We start from the raw sequence: 25331 nt of genomic DNA, 5'->3' as shown, positions 1-25331 counted from the left end.
TTGAAACCTGTATTAGTCCCACAATGGGGAAATTGCTTAAGGCAGCCCAGCAAAGAGTGCCATACACCAGTGAGTACACTGGAGGCTATGCAGGTAAAGTGTCTTGCCCAAGTATAGCAGGGTTGTCCAGTAACCTTCCGGTTACAATTAATAATTAATAATGTAATATTGTAAATAATGTATAGTCGTTGTATGGCTCCTTAATGCCATCCAGCCAGGTCTGACAGTACTTAAGAGTTTTATTATAGTTCAGCATGTTTCATAGAGAGAAAAAAAACTGACACGTGTCATTAAATCACAACCCTGCGGTTCCATGTGTCCATATGTAAAACAGACAGCACATTCACTCAGTATGAGACTTAAAAAGAGAAAGATGATAACAAACATTAATGACATTCTCTCTCAGTGAGGTGTGATTCTTTGTTCTGTAGCTCTCTGTTCAACAAAAACGAAACACACGAGTCACGACACGCACATGTCGGGTGCTCATTCATAGCTGACCGGGCTACTTCCGACACAGCCCAAACGTCGGTTCCGAGTCTCCGACAGCTACATAAAGCTTTATTTAAAACACAAAGTGATAAAATAATGATTGGGGGGGAAAATACTAACTGTCGAGCGCTTGTTTTCACAAATATTGTTTCATTGACAACACTGAGCTCTGTATATTTCCCATCACTAGTCTGACTCAGCGCTATTAGCATTGTTAGATGCAGCCCAATAGCAAAACTAGCTAGCTTACCTGTAATACACCTGAGAGTCTTTCTATTGACTGTTCAGTTGTCTTCTAGGCACGTAGTTAATTCAGACAGTGTACAGATAAAGTCGTTCACTGTTTTGGGTAATTACATTTAAAACAACAGTCCGCCAAATTAGCGTTTTTCTTTTTTGGGGGTATGTTTATGAAACACAACCTACCAGGAAATAAAGCCACTCCTTCAATTGTTAGCATTGTAGCAAACAAGCTAACGTGCGCAGTCACTACTAGGAGTAAGTAACTCCTCCCGTGAAGTAAATTAAATACTTCTGTGTCCAGTAGTAGTAACGTTACATATATTTCCTGATAAGGTGACACACTTTAACTGTTGTTCAGCAACCTTCCCTTTCCCTTCCGAGCTAAGCCCGGAGAGCAGTTTAGCTAGCTGAAGTAGAAACAGCGTTTGATAAAAGTTATACAACAAAATCACATACCTCCGGATAGCTGTGGTCTTTAGCTGTGGTCTTCGTATATACTGTTCATATTAGTGTGCGGAAGTGAAGCACTTCTCGCGCATGCAGCGCAGCAGCAATCCAACAACAACGTTTGAAGGGGCGGGAGGAGAGATTCTTCTTCTTCTCCTCTGCTGGCTTCCGGTGAGGAGAGGTGGGTGATGGCGCCCTCTACAGATACACAATGCTGTTTTTAATTTGATTTATTCAATACATTAGATGCAGACTGTTAGATATTTGTTTACAGAATCTGAGAACACCCGTGATGTTTTATTTTACTTTGCATCAGTTTCACATGTAATACTACAAATAAATGAAATGTCAAAACAGTTTGTTTTCTTTTAGAATAGAATAGAATAGAATATACTTTATTAATCCCTTTGGGAAGGTCCCTCGGGGAAATTTGGGTACCAGCAGCACTACAACACCAACAGTCAGAGCAAGAGTTAAATAGAATAAGATAAATAGAATAAAATAGAATATAGTGCAGTAAAAAATAAAGGAATTATTTACAAACATTGTACACCAGCATAGATTGTCATGTGATATAGTGCAGTAATGTAAAGGAATTGTGTACAAAAAATTTGCACAGCAGCATAAATGGTAATGTAGTATAGTGCAGTAAATGTAAACAAACATTGCACAGCAGCATAAATGGTACAGGATTATTGCACATGTAAATTATTGCACGTGTGTTGTATCAGGCGGGCTGTGCTCCTCCCTTCCTTCTCCCCCTCCTGCCAAAAGCAGAGTTGTAGAGTTTGATGGATCGGGGCACAAAGGAGTCTCTGAGTCTGTTGGTCCTGCTCTTGGGGAGGAGCAGCCTGTGACTGTTCTGGCTCCTCTGAGCGCTGATGACAGTGTGCAGAGGATGACTGGCATCGTCCACAATAGCCAGGAGTTTTCTTAGTGTTCTCCTCTCTGCCACTGTCACCAGGGAGTCCAGCTTCATGCCGACCACAGAGCCGGCCCGCCTGATAAGTCTGTCCAGCCTGTTAGCACACCTTTTGTTTATGTTACCCCCCCAACAGACAACAGCATAAAAAAGTGTACTGGCCACCACAGACTGGTAGAACATCCACAGGAGTTTCCTGCAGATGTTGAAGGCTCCCAGTCTTCGCAGGAAGTACAGTCGGCTCTGGCCCTTCTTGTACAGGTGATCTGTACAGCATGTCCAGTCCAGCTTGTTGTCCAGCCACAACCCGAGGTACTTGTAGTTGCCTACAATCTCCACCTCGTCGTCCCTGACGGTCACTGGACGTGGCTGTGGGCTGGACTTCCTGAAGTCGATGACCAGCTCCTTAGTCTTTGAGGTGTTAAGCTGGAGATGGTTCACCTGACTCCAGGTGACATCTGAGGACATCCATACTTCATCTACATTAATTCAACAAGTGCATGATCAATGAATATGATCTGCCTGTGATGTATGATCTAATTTGACCTCAGCTCAAAGTCCTCCCTCTGTCTGAGGAGGTTCTGGAAGGCTTTCTCTCGGTAAATGAAAAAGTTTCTGTTCCGCTCCAGGTCCTGAGCGTTGATAATGCGGGTCACCAGAGCTTGCTGAATGGCGAAGACTCACAGGGATGGTGCTGCACGTTGTGACTGACGTTTCTCCAAGGCTCGATGACTAACATGTGTTCTTCCTCCTTCCTGCTGTGCCCAGCAGAAATATTGAGTGTGTTTTTATTTATCATACCTACAGTGGTGTCATTGTTTCCCTTCCTGTCTTCGTTGAGTCCAACGTCCTCTGTGGAGCCATGAGTTTTACAGCTTCCAGCAGTTGAATTGGGTGTGGTAGAGTCATTGAATATATCAGCCGAGACACTTGGACTGACCAAACTGATATTAAAAAGGACACTGCTGGAGCATGTTGTATTGGTTGCACTGGTTTCTTTTGGACCACTGGCTGCATTGATTGCAGTGTGATGTGGGCCTGGAGCTGCAGTCTCCTGGATGTTTCTGCGCAGATAAGCTGCGTAGCCCTGAATCAGGTGATTCAGTCCTGTCTTATAAGAAAAACGCAGTGATTTAGCAGATCCCAAAGGCACAGAGTTCAGACGGACCTGTTGGAAGAAGAACAAAAGTATATCTGAGCTTGTCTGTTTTTTAGCACCTTGTCAGACATAACAGAGCTCTTACTTAAGTTGCATTGTGAGTAATGTAGGCAACAGTTTAAGGCACAAAAAAGCATGTGGATACTGCACCATATGGTCATTGACATGTTTCATCTGGAGTTTTCGCCTGCCCATCCTTACCTGGTGCAGTCTCAGGTGCAGGTGAAAAGCTGCTCCTGCCAACCACTGCTGCATGGACACTGAGCTCATTCTCTTCTTGTTAATCATCCTCTCATAATGATCAAGCAGTTCAAGTTTCAGCAAACTGTCGTAGAGCTCCGTGGTTTCGGCCATTGTCTCCTGGTTGTTGGCGATGCCAGGAATGAGGCGGAGGTAGCTGTTAATTAGCTGGCCAATTCTTGAAGAGGTACTGATGCCAAAAATCATCATGGCCTGGGGTCCCTGCGTTGATAGATGGCCCTCTGTGGATGATCCTTGCACTCGGACCTGATAAGATAACAATTTTTGATTTTTTTTTCTACAAAAAACACACAAAACTGAACAGCTTTGCCTACATGTTGGGCAACCTGGTCAAAAAGCATGGACAGAGCCAGAGCAATGACCCCTACTCCTCCATAGGTGACCCTGCTGCCCCCCAGCTCTCCGATCAGGCTCTGTCTGAACGCCGCTTGCTGCTCTCCGCTCATACCCCGCTGCAGGAAACCATATCGATGCTGCAGTGCTGCTGAGGAGTCCAGTGACAGGAAGGTTGTGAGGACGGGATCCAAGGAGATATCAGGGATGATGCTGGCATCTCGTGCCACAGAGAACAGCTGGTGGACGGTGGCTGGAGAAGGAAGACACAAACCGCGGCCCATCGGGATCATGGCTGCAACTGTCAGTTTAACCAGTGTGTGCTGAGTGTTATCTGTGTTATCTCTGTGTGTTTATTCGGCCCATTCAGGAGGATGTTATCAACGTGACCAGTCCACCATAGAGAGCATGAACAGGAATACAAATGCATGACCTCTTTGTTTAATGAAACAAGGGTTATGCACAAACCTCAGATGTCCTGTAGTTTGAGTCTACATGTTCTGTTTGCAGCCTGTTTCACTGCAGCTGTGGACATAAACAGGCTGAATAGTCTTTTACATCGTTCATTGTTTATGAAAATAGGACCTTCCTGTTTTATGCAAATTTGTTTTGAAGGACATGAACAAATGATTTTAGTTGCTATGACTGCTTTGCTGTTTTTTTCCACAGTGGCTGCATAATAATTGATCATATTAATTGTAACGCTGCGGTCTCTCACACTTTGGATGGGTCAATACTCTGTTCTATTCAGAGCATGCCTGTCTGTGCTCATCTGCCCCTCAGCCTAGGATAAATATGAACAAAATCTTCTGTCTGCTGTGACAAAATCAATACAATCTTTTTTTACAATTTTTTTTAGCTCAATTTTTGAATATACTGATAAAGTTTCTTATCTATATCTAAAAGGAGATTATATCTCTGTAAGCTATATTTAGGAATTTATACTCAATAGCATGAAAAATCAAGTGTTCCAAATGTTTTGACATCATAGAAGAATTACAAAACCAGAAATGAAGAAAGTATCCCTGCAACTGAACGGAACAGTCACATTGGCATTTTAGACACTATTAAACACTATTAAACACGAACACTGAACATTAAGAGACTTGACTTAGACTTGCCGTCAGTGACTTGAGGCTTGAACCTGGAAGATATTTCACACAACACAAGATTCCATCCAGACTTACTGCAGAACAGTGAGTGAAGATGGATTGCTTCATTTGGCCATCACTAGTCCTGGCTATAATCGAGGAGCGTCAAATTAAGTGTGACCCAAGTCCTAATGAATAAACTGCGAGTCCTCATCTCTACCTAACACCACAGTCAGCATTAATTAGGTTCTGCGCTTGAACCACTCATATGGTAAATAAACCAGAACCACCACCTGTTATTATTTATATTGTTATATCTTATTAAATATTTAACAATATGACACTTATAGGCTATTTTTTATTTTTTTTAAAGTGTGTGTGTGAGAGAGAGACAAGAGGGCTTCTTCTTGGAGGTGGACCTAAATCTGAGAATTTACTGAGACTTTTTTCCCTCAGAATTGTCGAATTCTGGAAAAAAACAAGTAAAAATCTGAGATTTTTTTGCACAACTGTCAGATGTTGTTTTAGTTGACAGCTTTTATTGGAAGCTTGTAAGCTGTAAGGTTCTGCTGCCTCTTATTCGCTTTGTTCTTCTTTGTTTTATACTGCAGGTCTGGTTCATTATACTCTTCTTGTCTCTGCAGCCACGATGGTTTTTTTTGGTTTATGGTTTATGGTTTTGGATCTGAGGAGGACAAAGGCTCCAGTGACCCCTACCAGCATCAAAGGGGTCAGTGTGGAGGTGGTGGAGGAGTACAAATACCTGGGAATGCACTTGGACCACAAACTGGACTGGAGTAAGAACGTGGACACTGTCTACAGGAAGTCGCCTCTACCTTCTGAGGTCCTTCAACATCTGCAGGACGATGATGAGGATGTTTTATGAGTCTGTGGTGGCCAGTGCCATCATGTATGCTGTTGTCTGCTGGGGCAGCAGTCTGAGGGTGAGGGACATCAACAGACTCAACAGAATCATCAGGAAGGCCGGCCATGTTGTGGGAGAGGAACTGGACTCTCTGACAGAGGTGTGTCAGAGGAGGATGTTGTCCAAAATAAAGGCCATACTGGACTGTCCCTCCCACCCACTCCACACTGTACTGAACAGCTACAGGAGCTTGTTCAGCAACAGACTCCGACTCCCACGATGCACCACTGAGAGACACAGGAAGTCATTCCTGCCTGTCTCAATCAAACTACTGAACTCTGAACTGTAACAGTCACTCAGACACTGTACATTCATACTGGAACATTCATGTCATGCTCTTTACTATATAAAGGTTTATACAGTAGTATGTTCTTTAGGTATTTATTATATATTTTATTATATATTTCATTTCAGTTATCCTTTTCTTCTCTGCGTCTGTACGAACAAAGGTAAATTTCCCCTTCGTCGTCATTAACCTCGTAAATCGGATCCTGATCCTGACTATTATAGAACAGGATTGTGAGGAGTTCCTCTTCTTTCTTTCTATTCTCCTGCTTTCTCTGTTGTTTCTGCAGCCTCTTAGCCTTTTTCAGCTCCTTCCTAGAGGACCCCTTTGTGAGGAGTTCAGATGTTGCGTCCTCCTCCTTTTGGACCTCCTTCTGTCTGAGCCTGGCTTCGCTCTCCTTCACTTGTTCATGGAGAACTGCGTTTTCAGCCGGCAGGGAGTTGATGGGGTTCTGCTGTTCAGAAACCTTTAAAGAGAGCTCTTCATTACTGTCCTTGAGCAGAGTTAACTGTTCCTCTTGCTCATGAGGAAGAGGCTGAACCTTCTCTAGGCTTTCTTTATAGCCTGCTGCTCAAGTTTCAGCTCCTCTTCCAGGGAAGACTTCTCCTCCACCAGGTTATGGCTCAGACCGTCTTTTTGCAGGACAGTCTGGTTGGCCTGGTCCACGTCAGCTTGCAGAATGGATAGCATATTTAATGACTCCACACATTTTTAGTGCGTTGGTCCAGTTCCTTGCTGACGTCTTCAGTTTCAGCGATGGCCTGGTCCATCTCCTCTTGCAGGGAACGATTCTCTTCCGCCAGCTTGTGGATCAGACCGTCTCTTTCCAGGACAGTCTGGTTGGCCTGGTCCAGCTCCTCTAGCAGGGAACACTTCTCTTCCGCCAGCTTGTGGATCAGACCGTCTCTTTCCAGGACAGTCTGGTTGGCCTGGTACAGCTCCTCTAGCAGGGAACACTTATCTTCTACCAGCTTGTGGATCAGACCGTCTCTTTCCAGGACAGTCTGGTTGGCCTGGTCCAGCTCCTCTTGCAGGGAACACTTCTCTTCTGCCAGCTTGTGGATCAGACCGTCTCTTTCCAGGACAGTCTGGTTGGCCTGGTACAGCTCCTCTTGCAGGGAACACTTCTCTTCTGCCAGCTTGTGGATCAGACCGTCTCTTTCCAGGACAGTCTGGTTGGCCTGGTCCACGTCAGCTTGCAGAATGGATAGCATATTTAATGACTCCATACATTTTTTAGTGCGTTGGTCCAGTTCCTTGCTGACGTCTTCAGTTTCAGCGATGGACTGGTCCAGCTCCTCTAGCAGGGAACACTTCTCTTCCGCCAGCTTGTGGATCAGACCGTCTCTTTCCAGGACAGTCTGGTTGGCCTGGTCCAGCTCCTCTAGCAGGGAACACTTCTCTTCTGCCAGCTTGTGGATCAGACCGTCTCTTTCCAGGACAGTCTGGTTGGCCTGGTCCAGCTCCTCTTGCAGGGAACACTTCTCTTCTGCCAGCTTGTGGATCAGACCGTCTCTTTCCAGGACAGTCTGGTTGGCCTGGTCCACGTCAGCTTGCAGAATGGATAGCATATTTAATGACTCCACACATTTTTTAGTGCGTTGGTCCAGTTCCTTGCTGACGTCTTCAGTTTCAGCGATGGACTGGTCCAGCTCCTCTAGCAGGGAACACTTCTCTTCCGCCAGCTTGTGGATCAGACCGTCTCTTTCCAGGACAGTCTGGTTGGCCTGGTCCAGCTCCTCTAGCAGGGAACACTTCTCTTCTGCCAGCTTGTGGATCAGACCGTCTCTTTCCAGGACAGTCTGGTTGGCCTGGTCCAGCTCCTCTTGCAGGGAACACTTCTCTTCTGCCAGCTTGTGGATCAGACTGTCTCTTTCCAGGACAGTCTGGTTGGCCTGGTCCAGCTCCTCTTGCAGGGAACACTTCTCTTCTGCCAGCTTGTGGATCAGACCGTCTCTTTCCAGGACAGTCTGGTTGGCCTGGTCCAGCTCCTCTTGCAGGGAACACTTCTCTTCTGCCAGCTTGTGGATCAGACCGTCTCTTTCCAGGACAGTCTGCTTCTCAGTTTCTAGCTGGCTTTGGACTGAGCAAAGTTTAGAGACCAGCTCCTCATAACTGGAAGGATTTTTTGCTGCCTCCTTACGTTGCTTCTTTTCCACTTTCTCCCTCTCCTTACGATCCTTCTTCTCTTGTTTCTCCCTCTCCTTTCGATCCTTCTTCTCCTGTTTCTCCCTCTCCTCACGTTCTTTCTTTTCCTGTTTCTCCCTCTCCTTACGATCCTTCTTCTCCTGTTTCTCCCTCTCCTCACGTTCTTTCTGCAACTTCTTTTCTGCATTTTTTTGCTCCTTCTTGGACATCTGAGGCTCGCTGAGTTTTTCTTCCAGGAGCTTCATCTCTCTGACGTCTTTAACGAACTGCTGCATGCTCTCAAGCCTTTTGTCTGTGACTGCAAGTCTCGGTCCTTCTGAATGATCTGAAAAAAGTACATAAGTATATTATGAAATATAATAATATGAAGTAGTTGCGATTTCCTGTGGATTTTAACAGTGATTTTAACAGTGTTAAACTATTTTACCTACAGAAGTAAACACTTAATGACTATTTCAGAGACAGATTCAACAAAAAGTCGGTGACAAACAGAAACTAATTCCAAGTGAAACAACAGTTTTGTCAAACATACTGGTGCTACTACACTAACAGCCTCCATATCTGAGGCCTTCTCTCATTTACAGAGACAAAAAACTGGCAAATCCCATAGAAAAATGAACCAAACTGCTTAATGCAGATAATACTGAAACACTAAAAATACTAACTTACAAAAAGATGCATGTCTTTATTTTTATTTGCTTATAAAACTGCTCAATTCACAACAAACCTTGTGGATGTGTTTATAATGATGCCCTGCCTTATCTGCTACATCAGTGTTTCCCTGTTCATATAATGCTCCACTGTGTCCTGACGGTCCATCACATGTGTTTTATTCTTGCTGATAAGAATAGGAGCAGGTGGCTATGTGCACTGGCTAGGCGAGGCTGAAGCTAGCAGGCTAACAGGAGCTAACCTGGCCCTTATTACAACATGGGTTAATGCTGAAAACAACTCTAACTCTCCGTGTCTTTGTTAGGAATCTCCTCATGTCCATTGTGTGTGGGGAGGCAGCAGAAAAGGCAACAACATGTCTTCAGACAAATAATACCGTCTACTGTAACTGAAAGTAAACAGTAGCTACCTCCCAACTTTTCTAAGTTGATTTAACATCAACCTAACCTCACCTGGGGTCATGTGACAAACAGTAAGGCTTTAGCATGAGCTGGACTTACGTTACCTCCTCCAACTTCGACCAGCACCGACGGTTCTCTTTACGGTGTTTTACTCTCGCTCGAAAAACCCACTGGCTTTGTTAGGTCTGTTACTATAGTAACGGTATTGCAGCGCTGTGGTAACCAGGAAAACGCCCCCTTCTACCACGCATCTGTTGGAGCCTTTGATGTTATTTGCGTAAGCTAGCGTAGCTGCTATTAGCATTAGCCATCGTTCGCGTTAGCTTCTTAGCTGAGGCTAGCAAAGCGGAGGAGTAACGCTATTTATATTTATAAGTGTATGTTTTGATTGTGGCGATCGAACCTTTTTTTCTGTCTGCACCAACTACATCGAGCAGACAGGAAGTCAGGCACCAGAATAAAAGCGTTTCCGGTGGATTTTCAAAATAAAACGCTGTCAGACTGAACTCACGCTGATTTAACATCGCTACCGGCAGAGAAACACAGGCACAGCCATGTACGAGGAGAGATTCCGTTTGAAAAGTAGGGAAACGGCTTTTTATATGATAGAACATGCTTTTATACAGACAACATCAGAAAGGAAAAGACAGGGAGAGAAGCAGCAGCTGTTCTCAGAGTGGAAGGTGAGCAGCTGCCCTGTGTGTTGAGTAGGGTTGGGTGATATTGGCAAAAAAATTAATCACGATTAATTGTGGCATTTAGCCGATAACGATTAATTTGACGATTAATTGATGACAGTTGCACTTACATGTTTTTGACTCTAAATTGGCACAGTGTTCTAGCATGATACCGACAAATCATCAGTCAAGTTAACTACTTCATTCACAACAGGCTAAGCTGGTGAGTAGGCACCAACCAGCCATGGAAATATGTATTGATAATATTGAGGCACAAACTGCTTCAAAATAATAATGAAGCAAACATTTAAAGTAACTTTGTCCTTCAAATGTTTTTATCTTAAGGTCACAAAGCATGTCAACATTAAAATTAAACAGACAAATAGACAAACAAAGTTCAGAAAAGTCACATCAGTGATTATTTCAAGTTAAAAAAATGTGTCTGCGCAAATGAACCTGTGACTGGAATATGTCCCACACTAGTGCATGTTTTCACTCAGACTGTAGAACAGCAGCAGAAAAAACAAACAAACAAACAAACCGGACAATTTCACATTTAAATGTGTGTCTGTGCAAATCAACCTACATTACGTTCTTCCAGCGCTTCGTTTGGTCGTAAGGAGCACAATGACTAAACGTATCGCGGATTCTCGGCTGAGTGGGATTCTTTCCAATATCTGCTGGAGGAGACTTCGCTGTTGTAATGTTTCCTATGTTGCTATGGAGTCCGTAAATAAAGATCGGAGTTTATTCCTTTGATACGAGCAAAAATTCAGTTACTATAGCAACAACCAACGCTACACGCGTCACCTAATGCATGTCGCGGCACTATATACAGCTGTAGTGTAGTGTTGTGTCCTCGTTGCGCTTTCTTCGTGCTCGGGCTTATGGTGACAGACGTTGAACTTATGTTAGAAACGTGCTGCTCCGCATTATTTAACTGAACACCACTGTCTTTTTATTGTTATTGTGGGCTCACATGTGCGCGGGTGATGGTGAGACTACGCCGCACACAAAAATGCGTCATCATGACGAGGCACTAATCGCCGTAATCGATAAGTGGCAAATATTAATCGATTACAGTTTTTCTGACGATTAATTGCACACGATACGATTTTGCACAAGCCTAGTGTTGAGGGAGTAAACTGAGCTTTCAGTAACTGCTCTGTAACCCTGCCTGACACATAGAGAGGACATTAACCATCAGATAAACAGGCAGGTTACTACGTGACTTTAGTACGGTAACATAACACACGAGACATTTCACTATATTCACGGCATTCAGATTTGTGAGTTTAACAACTAGCTAGCTGCTAGCTAGCTAACAGTCAACATGGTTGTGCCATTTGTGTGCAAACAATGCCATTGTATTACCTGTCCACAGCATCCCAAGGACATTTGTATCGACACACATTAAAGTCTATATGCTTGTATGCACTACGCTGCACTTTATAACATCGTGCTGGACTTGACCATGTCATTATACTGCGGAGTAGCTCTGTTTTGAGTATTATTGTGTGTTTTTGTATATATTGCCTTTTCTGAGCTGTCGGACCAAATTTCGTTGTTCTATGACAATAAAGCGTCTTGATTGTTTCTGATGTCTCAACAGCTGTTACACAGACTGTAAAAAAAGGTGTTTGGATGAATATGTTTCCTTTTCTGATGCCTTGGTGAAACTTTTAACACGTCATTTTACTGTATTACCAAACGTTTGGTTCGTAAGGACATACAACAGGTGATTCTGGAAAATATCAAAACAGTTTTGTAATGATTAATTTGACGCTCCTCGATTATAGCCAGGACTAGTGATGGCCAAATGAAGCAATCCATCTTCACTCACTGTTCTGCAGTAAGTCTGGATGGAAATCTTGTGTTGTGTGAATGTTCCAGTATTTATTTTAAATGTATTAGATTTTATTTCAAATTTTTTATTTGTTTAGTTTTTGGTGTCATCTTCAGGAAAGGAAACTGAAAGTGTTTCTGTTTATTCCGCCCTTAATGTGAATGGAAGCACAGGCCCCTGTTTCTTCTTCTTCCCCTTTTCATATCTTTGTTTCTTACATAGGGTTCTTCAGGTCCAGCATAGCAGTTGTTGGAAGAATTCTGGAAACAACCTAACCTGTGTCAGCAGCATGGCCTGCTGGACTTTGTGGAGACAGTCTATCCATATGTCTTACTATGGAAATATATGTGATGTTACACCTATGATCTCATACATGATATGTTACTGTCATATATGATTGTGCTTGTGCCTATTCTAAGATGTGTGTATTCTGAGAAGCTGTGTCTGTTAGATAACAGAGGGTATAAGAAGGGAGCTGCTCTGAAAAGACCTTGAGCACTCCTACAGAGGCAACTGTCTGTGTATGTGACTGCTCCTTCCTGCAGGAATAAAAGCACTTGAGTGATTAACAGCTGATATTTTGGGTTTTATTCCTAACATAAATGATCAGCAGGAGCAGCTTGGAGTCCAGTCTTCTTCAGCTCCTCCATTAAATGAGCTAACATGGCGCTTTTCACCAGGACAGGCCTCGGTGTGAAAGTCACATTACTGCACGATCTTAGTTACACATCATGTTGGTGATTGTGTAAATGTTTCGGACTGAGGATTCAAGATTCAAGAAGTTTATTGTCAAATGCACAGCACTTTACAGTTACACTGAGCAATGAAGTTCTTACTTTGCGAGTTCCCTTCATATGACTTCATACACAACTAAATTAAGATAAAAAAGAAACAGTAGACTTAAGCATAAGAATAAATAAAAATATGAATAAGCAATAGGAAAAATAAAATAAGCAAAATGTGCAGTTCTACGTACAGAGGTAGGACGTTTAGGATCATCGTCGTGCAGGAGAAACAGCAAGTAAACTGTCAGTGATTCATATTTTTATTACCTGAATGATGTCACTCTCAGGTCACTGCTGGACATATGGCTTCAGCTCCATCATTTAGAGTGTTGTTGTGTTGTTATAATGGCCTCTATGTCCTGAACCCTAATTTATAATTTAATTTTTACCCTCTTATTCACTTTGTTCTTCTTTGTTTTATACTGCAGGTCTGGTTCATCATACTCTTCTCGTCTCTGCAGCCACGATGGTTTTTTTATAGAACAGGAGTGTGAGGAGTTCCTCTTCTTTCTTTCTATTCTCCTGCTTTCTCTGTTGTTTCTGCAGCCTCTTAGCCTTTTTCAGCTCCTTCCTAGAGGACCCCTTTGTGAGGAGTTCAGATGTTGCGTCCTCCTCCTTTTGGACCTCCTTCTGTCTGAGCCTGGCTTCGCTCTCCTTCACTTGTTCATGGAGAGTGTTTTCAGCCGGCAGGGAGTTGATGGGGTTCTGCTGTTCAGAAACCTTTAAAGAGAGCTCTTCGTTACTGTCCTTGAGCAGAGTTAACTGTTCCTCTTGCTTATGAGGAAGAGGCTGAACCTTCTCTAGGCTTTCTTTATATTATTATATAAATATAATATTATATTATTTATTCTATAGAATAACTTCCAGGTTTAGCCATCAGTGACTTCATGGTCTTTTCATGGCGTCCTCCCATGTCTTGAATATACTTGGCAACTAAACAAAACAAGAATCAATAGCTTCACATGAATGACGAGAAGAGTGAGTGGATGAAAGCAGAGCGCTGAGCATGACTGTAACCTACACTCTGTGAAGATAAAGTGAAGAGCTGTGAAGCAGGTGTGTCCGTGGCCGAGATCCATCAGGCGAGTGCGTACGTCAGGTTCTTCCGTTTGCTCCAACCAGTGTAAGGCATCATCCAAAACCTCAACGGTGCGATGCTGCAACACCCACAAGTTCAATTCAACAACCCTGATCCTTACACACACACACAGATGTGTTCAAATTTATATTTTCTACCCTGAGAAAAAAAAAAACACTTACCAAGTTTAACATGTTTGCTTTGGTCCTTTTTCAACTAGAACAGAGAACAAAGCAGCATTTTAAACCAAAAACAATGTTCTAAAATGATGGTAAACAAATGTTCATCAGCAGAAACTCACACATTTTGCCCTTATCTATATTCTTTATTGATTTGCCATCTTCAAATATTCCTGATTTCCTTGTGAACATGTTTATGTGGTAGCATTGTTTTGGCCCTTCTCAACTCAACTCAAAATCCACACACACAGCATCTAAGACAATTATTGGAGCTGCACTAGTTGTGCTCATGGGCAGAGATGGTGGCACTAACTTTAGTCTCTGGCTCAGTTAACTTACAGATCCTTGCTCCAAGGCTCTGAGGATTGTCTCCACTGTCTCAATCTTGCGCAGGTGCTTCAGACGTAGGTCCACTGTGTTCCTACAAAGAGACAATGACAAACTTATTAGCATCCTGAAACAGTCAGGAAGGAAATTGTTGGCTGCTAGCAATGCTTACTTTGAGCTGATTAGACCTATTTCTGCAGCCCAGCAAACAGCATTGCTGGACTCGTCCCGCTGCAATAGAATAGGAAGCCAAAAGACACAGATTTTCATCCGCTGTCCAGCCTCCTTTTTGATTTCAAGTGGGATCTGACTCCATCGTTCAAAAACTGACTCTATAAACAACAAAAGAACAGGCATTAAAAAAAAACAGCTTACAAGAAATGCTCCATATGAAGGACTCACCGTTTCATTTATATATTTAAGAAAACTGAACTATACTTTTTCCACATAAAATTATAAATAAAAAGGTTACCAAACTGACATTACTCTTGTTTTGACTGATCATAATCTAATGAGCCAAATTACTCTGAACAACAGACACACATCAGGCTCATATCGTGGTCTAAACCAATCAGAGACAGTGAAGGATGGGACCCCCGTGTGTGTATTTTTGAAAACGTGTCTGCTGTAGTCAGCCGAGACCGCAGGAAATCCAGAAGAAGAAGAACGTGGACATAAGCTGTGCAGAGCTGATGCTGTGTGCTAAAGCTTTTTCTATACTCCACGTTACCCGAGGTGACGAGAACAAGAACAAGTTTGTTTCGGCCCGGACTTTTGTGTGTATAACTCCTCATACGGCCCTCTCATTGCACCGCGTGAACACACAGACACATTTCGCTGCTGAACAGCAGAAACTTCAGTTTAGGTGAACATGTAGCGGTGGAGGAAAATTTGTTGCTACTATGCAGGTTTTGCTAATGTGCTGTTGACCTGAATGAGTGATGATAACGAGCCGGTAATGTTCAGGGAGGGGGCGTGACGTGCTCGTAGCATTATAACAGACAGAACAGGTCTGACGGACAGTATTATTTGACCTGTGTGGTTGCATTCATGAAGGCTGATTCACTCGTTTTAAGGAGTTACAGTACATGGTTACATGACAAACGCCCATTTAAAAAGTATTGTGTTCATTACACAAGGTCCAAATTCATTTTAGGATGATATGTGATATTAAGCCCGTTCATATGTACAAAATGTACTGATGCGTACAAAAATATATGGATTAAGTGTGATGCGGTGCACCTACATTTTGTGCCGGTGCACAAGAAAAAAGTTAGGCACACCAGTGCAACCAGTGCAAAAAGTTAGTCTAGAGCCCTGTATTGTAAAATTAAAATCACACTGTCCAAGTCATCCAAGCAAAGTAGGGCACAACATTACTTTCTACACTCTAATCTGGGATGCCTGTACAGTGGCTTGCAAAAGTATTCATACCCCTTGAACTTTTCCACATTTTCTCACATTATTCCCACAAAAATAAATATATTTTATTGGAATGTTATGTGAAAGACCAACACAAAGTGGCATACAGTTGTGACGTAGAAAGAAAGTTAAACATGAGTTAATTTTTTTTTTTTTACAAATAAAAAACTGAAAGGTGCAGTGTGCAAAAGTATTCAGCCCCCTTTTCTCTGAATGCATCCAATTGCCTTCAGAAGTTGCCTGATGATTTCTGACTGATCGAATGTTGACCTAATGACTAGATACAGTCAACCTGTGTGTAATTTAATCTCAGTCCAAATACAGCTGTTCTGTGACGGCCTCTGTGGTTTGTTGAGAGAATACTGGGGCGCAAACAGCATCATGAAGTGCAAGGAACACAGCAGACAGGTCAGGAATAAAGTTGTGGTGATATTTAAAGCAGGGTTAGGCTATACAAAGATTTCCCAAGCTTTGAACATCTCACAGACCACTGTTCAGTCCATCATCGGCGAATGGAAGGAGTATGGCACAACTGTAAACCTACTGAGACATGGTCATCCACCTAAACTAACAGGCCAAACAAGGAGAGCACTGATCAGAGACGCAGCCAAGAGGCCCATAGTGACTGTGGATGAATTGCAGAGATCTACAGCTAAGGTGGGGGAATCTGGCCATGGGAAAACTATCAGTCATGCACTGCACAAATCTGGACTTAATTGAAGAGTGGCATTAAGAAAGCCATTGTTAAAGAAAACCACAAGAAGTCCTGTTTGCAGTTTGCCAGAAGCCATGTGAGTGACCTAGCAATCATGTGGAAGAAGGCACTCTGGTCAGATGAGACCAAAATTGAACTTTTTGGCCTAAATGCAAAACGCTATATGTGGCGGAAACCTAACACTGCACATCACTCTGAACACACCATACCCACTGTCAAACATGGTGGTGGCAGCATCGTGCTCTGGGGCTGCTTCTCTTCAGCAGGGACAGGGAAGCAGGTCAGAGTTGATGGGAAGATGGATGGAGCCAAATACAGGGCAATCTTGGAGGAAAAACCTGTTGGAGTCTGCAAAACACTTGATACTGGGGCGGAGATTCACCTTCCAACAGGACAACAACCCTAAACATAAAGCCAAAGCTACAGTGGAATTGTTTAAAATGAAACATATTAATGTGTTAGAATGACCCAGTCAAAGTCCAGACCTAAATACAATCGAGAATCTGTGGCAAGATCTGAAAACTGCTGTTCAGAAACGTTCTCCATCTAATTTGACTCAGTTTGAATTGTTTTGCAATGAAGAATGGGCAAAGATTTCAGTCTGTAGATGTGCAAAGCTGGTAGAGACATACCCCAAAAGACTTGCAGCTATAATTGCAGCAAAAGGGGGTTCCACAACGTATTGCCTCAGGGGGGCTGAATACTTTTGCATAATGTGAGAAAATGTGGAAAAGTTCAAGGGGTATGAATACTTTTGCAAGCCACTGTAAGTAAATCCAGGCTCAGAAATCACTAATTTAAGAGTCAATGTGCCTGTTGAAGGTGTAATTTAAAAGCTTTAGTTAGAGTCTAGGTTAGATGTCAGCTGATGGAGGTGCAATCACTGTTAGTGAGTAAATATGTGATCAAATTGTTGAGTAAATATTTATGACATTGCTGCATGAAATGCCTCGAATGTTCCTTACCTTGTGGACGAAAAGTGATAACTGTATCATTTTTCTGTAGCAAAAAGAAAAACAAAAGTTTATCAATGACCAATAGAAAACAGTAATATCTATATTTTAATAAATAAAATTTGAAACCTGTATTAGTCCCACAATGGGGAAATTGCTTAAGGCAGCCCAGCAAAGAGTGCCATACACCAGTGAGTACACTGGAGGCTATGCAGGTAAAGTGTCTTGCCCAAGTATAGCAGGGTTGTCCAGTAACCTTCCGGTTACAATTAATAATTAATAATGTAATATTGTAAATAATGTATAGTCGTTGTATGGCTCCTTAATGCCATCCAGCCAGGTCTGACAGTACTTAAGAGTTTTATTATAGTTCAGCATGTTTCATAGAGAGAAAAAAACTGACACGTGTCATTAAATCACAACCCTGCGGTTCCATGTGTCCATATGTAAAACAGACAGCACATTCACTCAGTATGAGACTTAAAAAGAGAAAGATGATAACAAACATTAATGACATTCTCTCTCAGTGAGGTGTGATTCTTTGTTCTGTAGCTCTCTGTTCAACAAAAACGAAACACACGAGTCACGACAACGCACATGTCGGGTGCTCATTCATAGCTGACCGGGCTACTTCCGACACAGCCCAAACGTCGGTTCCGAGTCTCCGACAGCTACATAAAGCTTTATTTAAAACACAAAGTGATAAAATAATGATTGGGGGGGAAAATACTAACTGTCGAGCGCTTGTTTTCACAAATATTGTTCATTGACAACACTGAGCTCTGTATATTTCCCATCACTAGTCTGACTCAGCGCTATTAGCATGTTAGATGCAGCCCAATAGCAAAACTAGCTAGCTTACCTGTAATACACCTGAGAGTCTTTCTATTGACTGTTCAGTTGTCTTCTAGGCACGTAGTTAATTCAGACAGTGTACAGATAAAGTCGTTCACTGTTTTGGGTAATTACATTTAAAACAACAGTCCGCCAAATTAGCGTTTTTCTTTTTTGGGGGTATGTTTATGAAACACAACCTACCAGGAAATAAAGCCACTCCTTCAATTGTTAGCATTGTAGCAAACAAGCTAACGTGCGCAGTCACTACTAGGAGTAAGTAACTCCTCCCGTGAAGTAAATTAAATACTTCTGTGTCCAGTAGTAGTAACGTTACATATATTTCCTGATAAGGTGACACACTTTAACTGTTGTTCAGCAACCTTCCCTTTCCCTTCCGAGCTAAGCCCGGAGAGCAGTTTAGCTAGCTGAAGTAGAAACAGCGTTTGATAAAAGTTATACAACAAAATCACATACCTCCGGATAGCTGTGGTCTTTAGCTGTGGTCTTCGTATATACTGTTTCATATTAGTGTGCGGAAGTGAAGCACTTCTCGCGCATGCAGCGCAGCAGCAATCCAACAACAACGTTTGAAGGGGCGGGAGGAGAGATTCTTCTTCTTCTCCTCTGCTGGCTTCCGGTGAGGAGAGGTGGGTGATGGCGCCCTCTACAGATACACAATGCTGTTTTTAATTTGATTTATTCAATACATTAGATGCAGACTGTTAGATATTTGTTTACAGAATCTGAGAACACCCGTGATGTTTTATTTTACTTTGCATCAGTTTCACATGTAATACTACAAATAAATGAAATGTCAAAACAGTTTGTTTTCTTTTAGAATAGAATAGAATAGAATATACTTTATTAATCCCTTTGGGAAGGTCCCTCGGGAAATTTGGGTACCAGCAGCACTACAACACCAACAGTCAGAGCAAGAGTTAAATAGAATAAGATAAAATAGAATAAAATAGAATATAGTGCAGTAAAAAATAAAGGAATTATTTACAAACATTGTACACCAGCATAGATTGTCATGTGATATAGTGCAGTAATGTAAAGGAATTGTGGTACAAAAAATTTGCACAGCAGCATAAATGGTAATGTAGTATAGTGGCAGTAAATGTAAACAAACATTGCACAGCAGCATAAATGGTACAGGATTATTGCACATGTAAATTATTGCACGTGTGTTGTATCAGGGCGGGCTGTGCTCCTCCCTTCCTTCTCCCCCTCCTGCCAAAAGCAGAGTTGTAGAGTTTGATGGATCGGGGCACAAAGGAGTCTCTGAGTCTGTTGGTCCTGCTCTTGGGGAGGAGCAGCCTGTGACTGTTTCTGGCTCCTCTGAGCGCTGATGACAGTGTGCAGAGGATGACTGGCATCGTCCACAATAGCCAGGAGTTTTCTTAGTGTTCTCCTCTCTGCCACTGTCACCAGGGAGTCCAGCTTCATGCCGACCACAGAGCCGGCCCGCCTGATAAGTCTGTCCAGCCTGTTAGCACACCTTTTGTTTATGTTACCCCCCCAACAGACAACAGCATAAAAAAAGTGTACTGGCCACCACAGACTGGTAGAACATCCACAGGAGTTTCCTGCAGATGTTGAAGGCTCCCAGTCTTCGCAGGAAGTACAGGTCGGCTCTGGCCCTTCTTGTACAGGTGATCTGTACAGCATGTCCAGTCCAGCTTGTTGTCCAGCCACAACCCGAGGTACTTGTAGTTGCCTACAATCTCCACCTCGTCGTCCCTGACGGTCACTGGACGTGGCTGTGGGCTGGACTTCCTGAAGTCGATGACCAGCTCCTTAGTCTTTGAGGTGTTAAGCTGGAGATGGTTCACCTGACTCCAGGTGACATCTGAGGACATCCATACTTCATCTACATTAATTCAACAAGTGCATGATCAATGAATATGATCTGCCTGTGATGTATGATCTAATTTGACCTCAGCTCAAAGTCCTCCCTCTGTCTGAGGAGGTTCTGGAAGGCTTTCTCTCGGTAAATGAAAAAGTTTCTGTTCCGCTCCAGGTCCTGAGCGTTGATAATGCGGGTCACCAGAGCTTGCTGAATGGCCGAAGACTCACAGGGATGGTGCTGCACGTTGTGACTGAACGTTTCTCCAAGGCTCGATGACTAACATGTGTTCTTCCTCCTTCCTGCTGTGCCCAGCAGAAATATTGAGTGTGTTTTTATTTATCATACCTACAGTGGTGTCATTGTTTCCCTTCCTGTCTTCGTTGAGTCCAACGTCCTCTGTGGAGCCATGAGTTTTACAGCTTCCAGCAGTTGAATTGGGTGTGGTAGAGTCATTGAATATATCAGCCGAGACACTTGGACTGACCAAACTGATATTAAAAAGGACACTGCTGGAGCATGTTGTATTGGTTGCACTGGTTTCTTTTGGACCACTGGCTGCATGATTGCAGTGTGATGTGGGCCTGGAGCTGCAGTCTCCTGTATGTTTCTGCGCAGATAAGCTGCGTAGCCCTGAATCAGGTGATTCAGTCCTGTCTTATAAGAAAAACGCAGTGATTTAGCAGATCCCAAAGGCACAGAGTTCAGACGGACCTGTTGGAAGAAGAACAAAAGTATATCTGAGCTTGTCTGTTTTTAGCACCTTGTCAGACATAACAGAGCTCTTACTTAAGTTGCATTGTGAGTAATGTAGGCAACAGTTTAAGGCACAAAAAAGCATGTGGATACTGCACCATATGGTCATTGACATGTTTCATCTGGAGTTTTCGCCTGCCCATCCTTACCTGGTGCAGTCTCAGGTGCAGGTGAAAAGCTGCTCCTGCCAACCACTGCTGCATGGACACTGAGCTCATTCTCTTCTTGTTAATCATCCTCTCATAATGATCAAGCAGTTCAAGTTTCAGCAAACTGTCGTAGAGCTCCGTGGTTTCGGCCATTGTCTCCTGGTTGTTGGCGATGCCAGGAATGAGGCGGAGGTAGCTGTTAATTAGCTGGCCAATTCTTGAAGAGGTACTGATGCCAAAAATCATCATGGCCTGGGGTCCCTGCGTTGATAGATGGCCCTCTGTGGATGATCCTTGCACTCGGACCTGATAAGATAACAATTTTTGATTTTTTTTTCTACAAAAAAACACACAAAACTGAACAGCTTTGCCTACATGTTGGGCAACCTGGTCAAAAAGCATGGACAGAGCCAGAGCAATGACCCCTACTCCTCCATAGGTGACCCTGCTGCCCCCCAGCTCTCCGATCAGGCTCTGTCTGAACGCCGCTTGCTGCTCTCCGCTCATACCCCGCTGCAGGAAACCATATCGATGCTGCAGTGCTGCTGAGGAGTCCAGTGACAGGAAGGTTGTGAGGACGGATCCAAGGAGATATCAGGGATGATGCTGGCATCTCGTGCCACAGAGAACAGCTGGTGGACGGTGGCTGGAGAAGGAAGACACAAACCGCGGCCCATCGAGATCATGGCTGCAACTGTCAGTTTAACCAGTGTGTGCTGAGTGTTATCTGTGTTATCTCTGTGTGTTTATTCGGCCCATTCAGGAGGATGTTATCAACGTGACCAGTCCCCATAGAGAGCATGAACAGGAATACAAATGCATGACCTCTTTGTTTAATGAAACAAGGGTTATGCACAAACCTCAGATGTCCTGTAGTTTGAGTCTACATGTTCTGTTTGCAGCCTGTTCACTGCAGCTGTGGACATAAACAGGCTGAATAGTCTTTTACATCGTTCATTGTTATATGAAAATAGGACCTTCCTGTTTTAATGCAAATTGTTTTGAAGGACATGAACAAAATGATTTTAGTTGCTATGACTGCTTTGCTGTTTTTTTCCACAGTGGCTGCATAATAATTGATCATATTATTGTAACGCTGCGGTCTCCCACACTTTGGATGGGTCAATACTCTGTTCTATTCAGAGCATGCCTGTCTGTGCTCATCTGCCCCTCAGCCTAGGATAAATATGAACAAATCTTCTGTCTGCTGTGACAAAATCAATACAATCTTTTTTTACAATTTTTTTTAGCTCAATTTTTGAATATACCTGATAAAGTTTCTTATCTATATCTAAAAGGAGATTATATCTCTGTAAGCTATATTTAGGAATTTATACTCAATAGCATGAAAAATCAAGTGTTCCAAATGTTTTGACATCATAGAAGAATTACAAAACCAGAATGAAGAAAGTATCCCTGCAACTGAACGGAACAGTCACATTGGCATTTTAGACACTATTAAACACTATTAAACACGAACACTGAACATTAAGAGACTTGACTTAGACTTGCCGTCAGTGACTTGAGGCTTGAACCTGGAAGATATTTCACACAACACAAGATTCCATCCAGACTTACTGCAGAACAGTGAGTGAAGATGGATTGCTTCATTTGGCCATCACTAGTCCTGGCTATAATCGAGGAGCGTCAAATTAAGTGTGACCCAAGTCCTAATGAATAAACTGCGAGTCCTCATCTCTACCTAACACCACAGTCAGCATTAATTAGGTTCTGCGCTTGAAACCACTCATATGGTAAATAAAACCAGAACCACCACCTGTTATTATTTATATTGTTTATAATCTTATTAAATATTTAACAATATGACACTTATAGGCTATTTTTTATTTTTTTAAAGTGTGTGTGTGAGAGAGAGACAGAGGGCTTCTTCTTGGAGGTGGACCTAAATCTGAGAATTTACTGAGACTTTTTTCCCTCAGAATTGTCGAATTCTGGAAAAAAAACAAGTAAAAATCTGAGATTTTTTTGCACAACTGTCAGATGTTGTTTTAGGTTGACAGCTTTTATTGGAAGCTTGTAAGCTGTAAGGTTCTGCTGCCTCTTATTCGCTTTGTTCTTCTTTGTTTTATACTGCAGGTCTGGTTCATTATACTCTTCTTGTCTCTGCAGCCACGATGGTTTTTTTTTGGTTTATGGTTTATGGTTTTGGATCTGAGGAGGACAAAGGCTCCAGTGACCCCTACCAGCATCAAAGGGGTCAGTGTGGAGGTGGTGGAGGAGTACAAATACCTGGGAATGCACTTGGACCACAAACTGGACTGGAGTAAGAACGTGGACCTGTCTACAGGAAGTCGCCTCTACCTTCTGAGGTCCTTCAACATCTGCAGGACGATGATGAGGATGTTTTATGAGTCTGTGGTGGCCAGTGCCATCATGTATGCTGTTGTCTGCTGGGGCAGCAGTCTGAGGGTGAGGGACATCAACAGACTCAACAGAATCATCAGGAAGGCCGGCCATGTTGTGGGAGAGGAACTGGACTCTCTGACAGAGGTGTGTCAGAGGAGGATGTTGTCCAAAATAAAGGCCATACTGGACTGTCCCTCCCACCCACTCCACACTGTACTGAACAGCTACAGGAGCTTGTTCAGCAACAGACTCCGACTCCCACAGATGCACCACTGAGAGACACAGGAAGTCATTCCTGCCTGTCTCAATCAAACTACTGAACTCTGAACTGTACAGTCACTCAGACACTGTACATTCATACTGGAACATTCATGTCATGCTCTTTACTATATAAAGGTTTATACAGTAGTATGTTCTTTAGGTATTTATTATATATTTTATTATATATTTCATTTCAGTTATCCTTTTCTTCTCTGCGTCTGTACGAACAAAGGGAAATTTCCCCTTCGTCGTCATTAACCTCGTAAATCGGATCCTGATCCTGACTATTATAGAACAGGATTGTGAGGAGTTCCTCTTCTTTCTTCTATTCTCCTGCTTCTTCTCTGTTGGTTTCTGCAGCCTCTTAGCCTTTTTCAGCTCCTTCCTAGAGGACCCCTTTGTGAGGAGTTCAGATGTTGCGTCCTCCTCCTTTTGGACCTCCTTCTGTCTGAGCCTGGCTTCGCTCTCCTTCACTTGTTCATGGAGAACTGCGTTGTTCAGCCGGCAGGGAGTTGATGGGGTTCTGCTGTTCAGAAACCTTTAAAGAGAGCTCTTCATTACTGTCCTTGAGCAGAGTTAACTGTTCCTCTTGCTCATGAGGAGAGGCTGAACCTTCTCTAGGCTTTCTTTTATAGCCTGCTGCTCAAGTTTTCAGTTCCTCTTCCAGGGAAGACTTCTCCTCCACCAGGTTATGGCTCAGACCGTCTTTTTGCAGGACAGTCTGGTTGGCCTGGTCCACGTCAGCTTGCAGAATGGATAGCATATTTAATGACTCTCCACACATTTTTTAGTGCGTTGGTCCAGTTCCTTGCTGACGTCTTCAGTTCAGCGATGGCCTGGTCCATCTCCTCTTGCAGGGAACGATTCTCTTCCGCCAGCTTGTGGATCAGACCGTCTCTTTCCAGGACAGTCTGGTTTGGCCTGGTCCACTCCTCTAGCAGGGAAACACTTCTCTTCCGGCCAGCTTGTGATCAGACCGTCTCTTTCCAGGACAGTCTGGTTGGCCTGGGTACAGCTCCTCTAGCAGGGAACACTTATCTTCTACCAGCTTGTGGATCAGACCGTCTCTTTCCAGGACAGTCTGGTTGGCCTGGTCCAGCTCCTCTTGCAGGGAACACTTCTCTTCTGCACTTGTGGATCAGACCGTCTCTTTCCAGGACATCTGGTTGGCCTGTACAGCTCCTCTTGCAGGGAACACTTCTCTTCTGCCAGCTTGTGGATCAGACCGTCTCTTCCAGGACATCTGGTGGCCTGGTCCACGTCAGCTGCAGAATGGATAGCATATTTAATGACCTCCATACTTTTTTAGTGCGTTGGTCCGTTCCTTGCTGACGTCTTCAGTTTTCAGGCGAGTGGACTGGTCCAGCTCCTCTAGCAGGGAACACTTCTCTTCCGCCAGCTTGTGGATCAGACCGTCTCTTTCCAGGACAGTCTGGTTGGCCTGGTCCAGCTCCTCTAGCAGGGAACACTTCTCTTCTGCCAGCTTGTGGATCAGACGTCTCTTTCCAGGACAGTCTGGTGGCCTGGTCCAGCTCCTCTTGCAGGGAACACTTCTCTTCTGCCAGCTTGTGGATCAGACCGTCTCTTTCCAGGACAGTCTGGTTGGCCTGGTCCACGTCAGCTTGCAGAATGGATAGCATATTTAATGACTCCACACATTTTTTAGTGCGTTGGTCCAGTTCCTTGCTGACGTCTTCAGTTTCAGCGATGGACTGGTCCAGCTCCTCTAGCAGGGAACACTTCTCTTCCG

At 43.4% G+C, this 25331-nt stretch overlaps 2 protein-coding genes across 2 annotated transcripts; both read right to left on the bottom strand.

The window, feature by feature from the left end:
* Positions 1–2756: 2756 nt before the first annotated feature.
* Positions 2757–5899, bottom strand: LOC114446477 (uncharacterized). Its single transcript, XM_028422121.1, has 4 exons — positions 5712–5899; positions 3839–4110; positions 3465–3770; positions 2757–3272 (listed from the first exon to the last, which is right to left on the bottom strand). The coding sequence occupies exons 2-4, from the start codon at positions 3968–3970 to the stop codon at positions 2757–2759; spliced, it is 954 nt and encodes a 317-aa protein (XP_028277922.1). The 5' UTR covers positions 3971–4110; positions 5712–5899.
* A 14230-nt stretch (positions 5900–20129) lies between these two features.
* LOC114446476 (uncharacterized) lies at positions 20130–21527 on the bottom strand. Its single transcript, XM_028422120.1, has 4 exons — positions 21329–21527; positions 20954–21259; positions 20586–20762; positions 20130–20258 (listed from the first exon to the last, which is right to left on the bottom strand). Exons 1-4 carry the CDS (start codon positions 21458–21460, stop codon positions 20130–20132), a joined length of 744 nt encoding a protein of 247 aa, XP_028277921.1. The 5' UTR covers positions 21461–21527.
* Positions 21528–25331: the final 3804 nt, after the last annotated feature.

This window comes from Parambassis ranga, chromosome 14 (assembly GCF_900634625.1).
Source record: "Parambassis ranga chromosome 14, fParRan2.1, whole genome shotgun sequence".
Taxonomy (NCBI): domain Eukaryota; kingdom Metazoa; phylum Chordata; class Actinopteri; family Ambassidae; genus Parambassis; species Parambassis ranga.
This window is presented reverse-complemented; position numbering and strand designations above follow the sequence as displayed.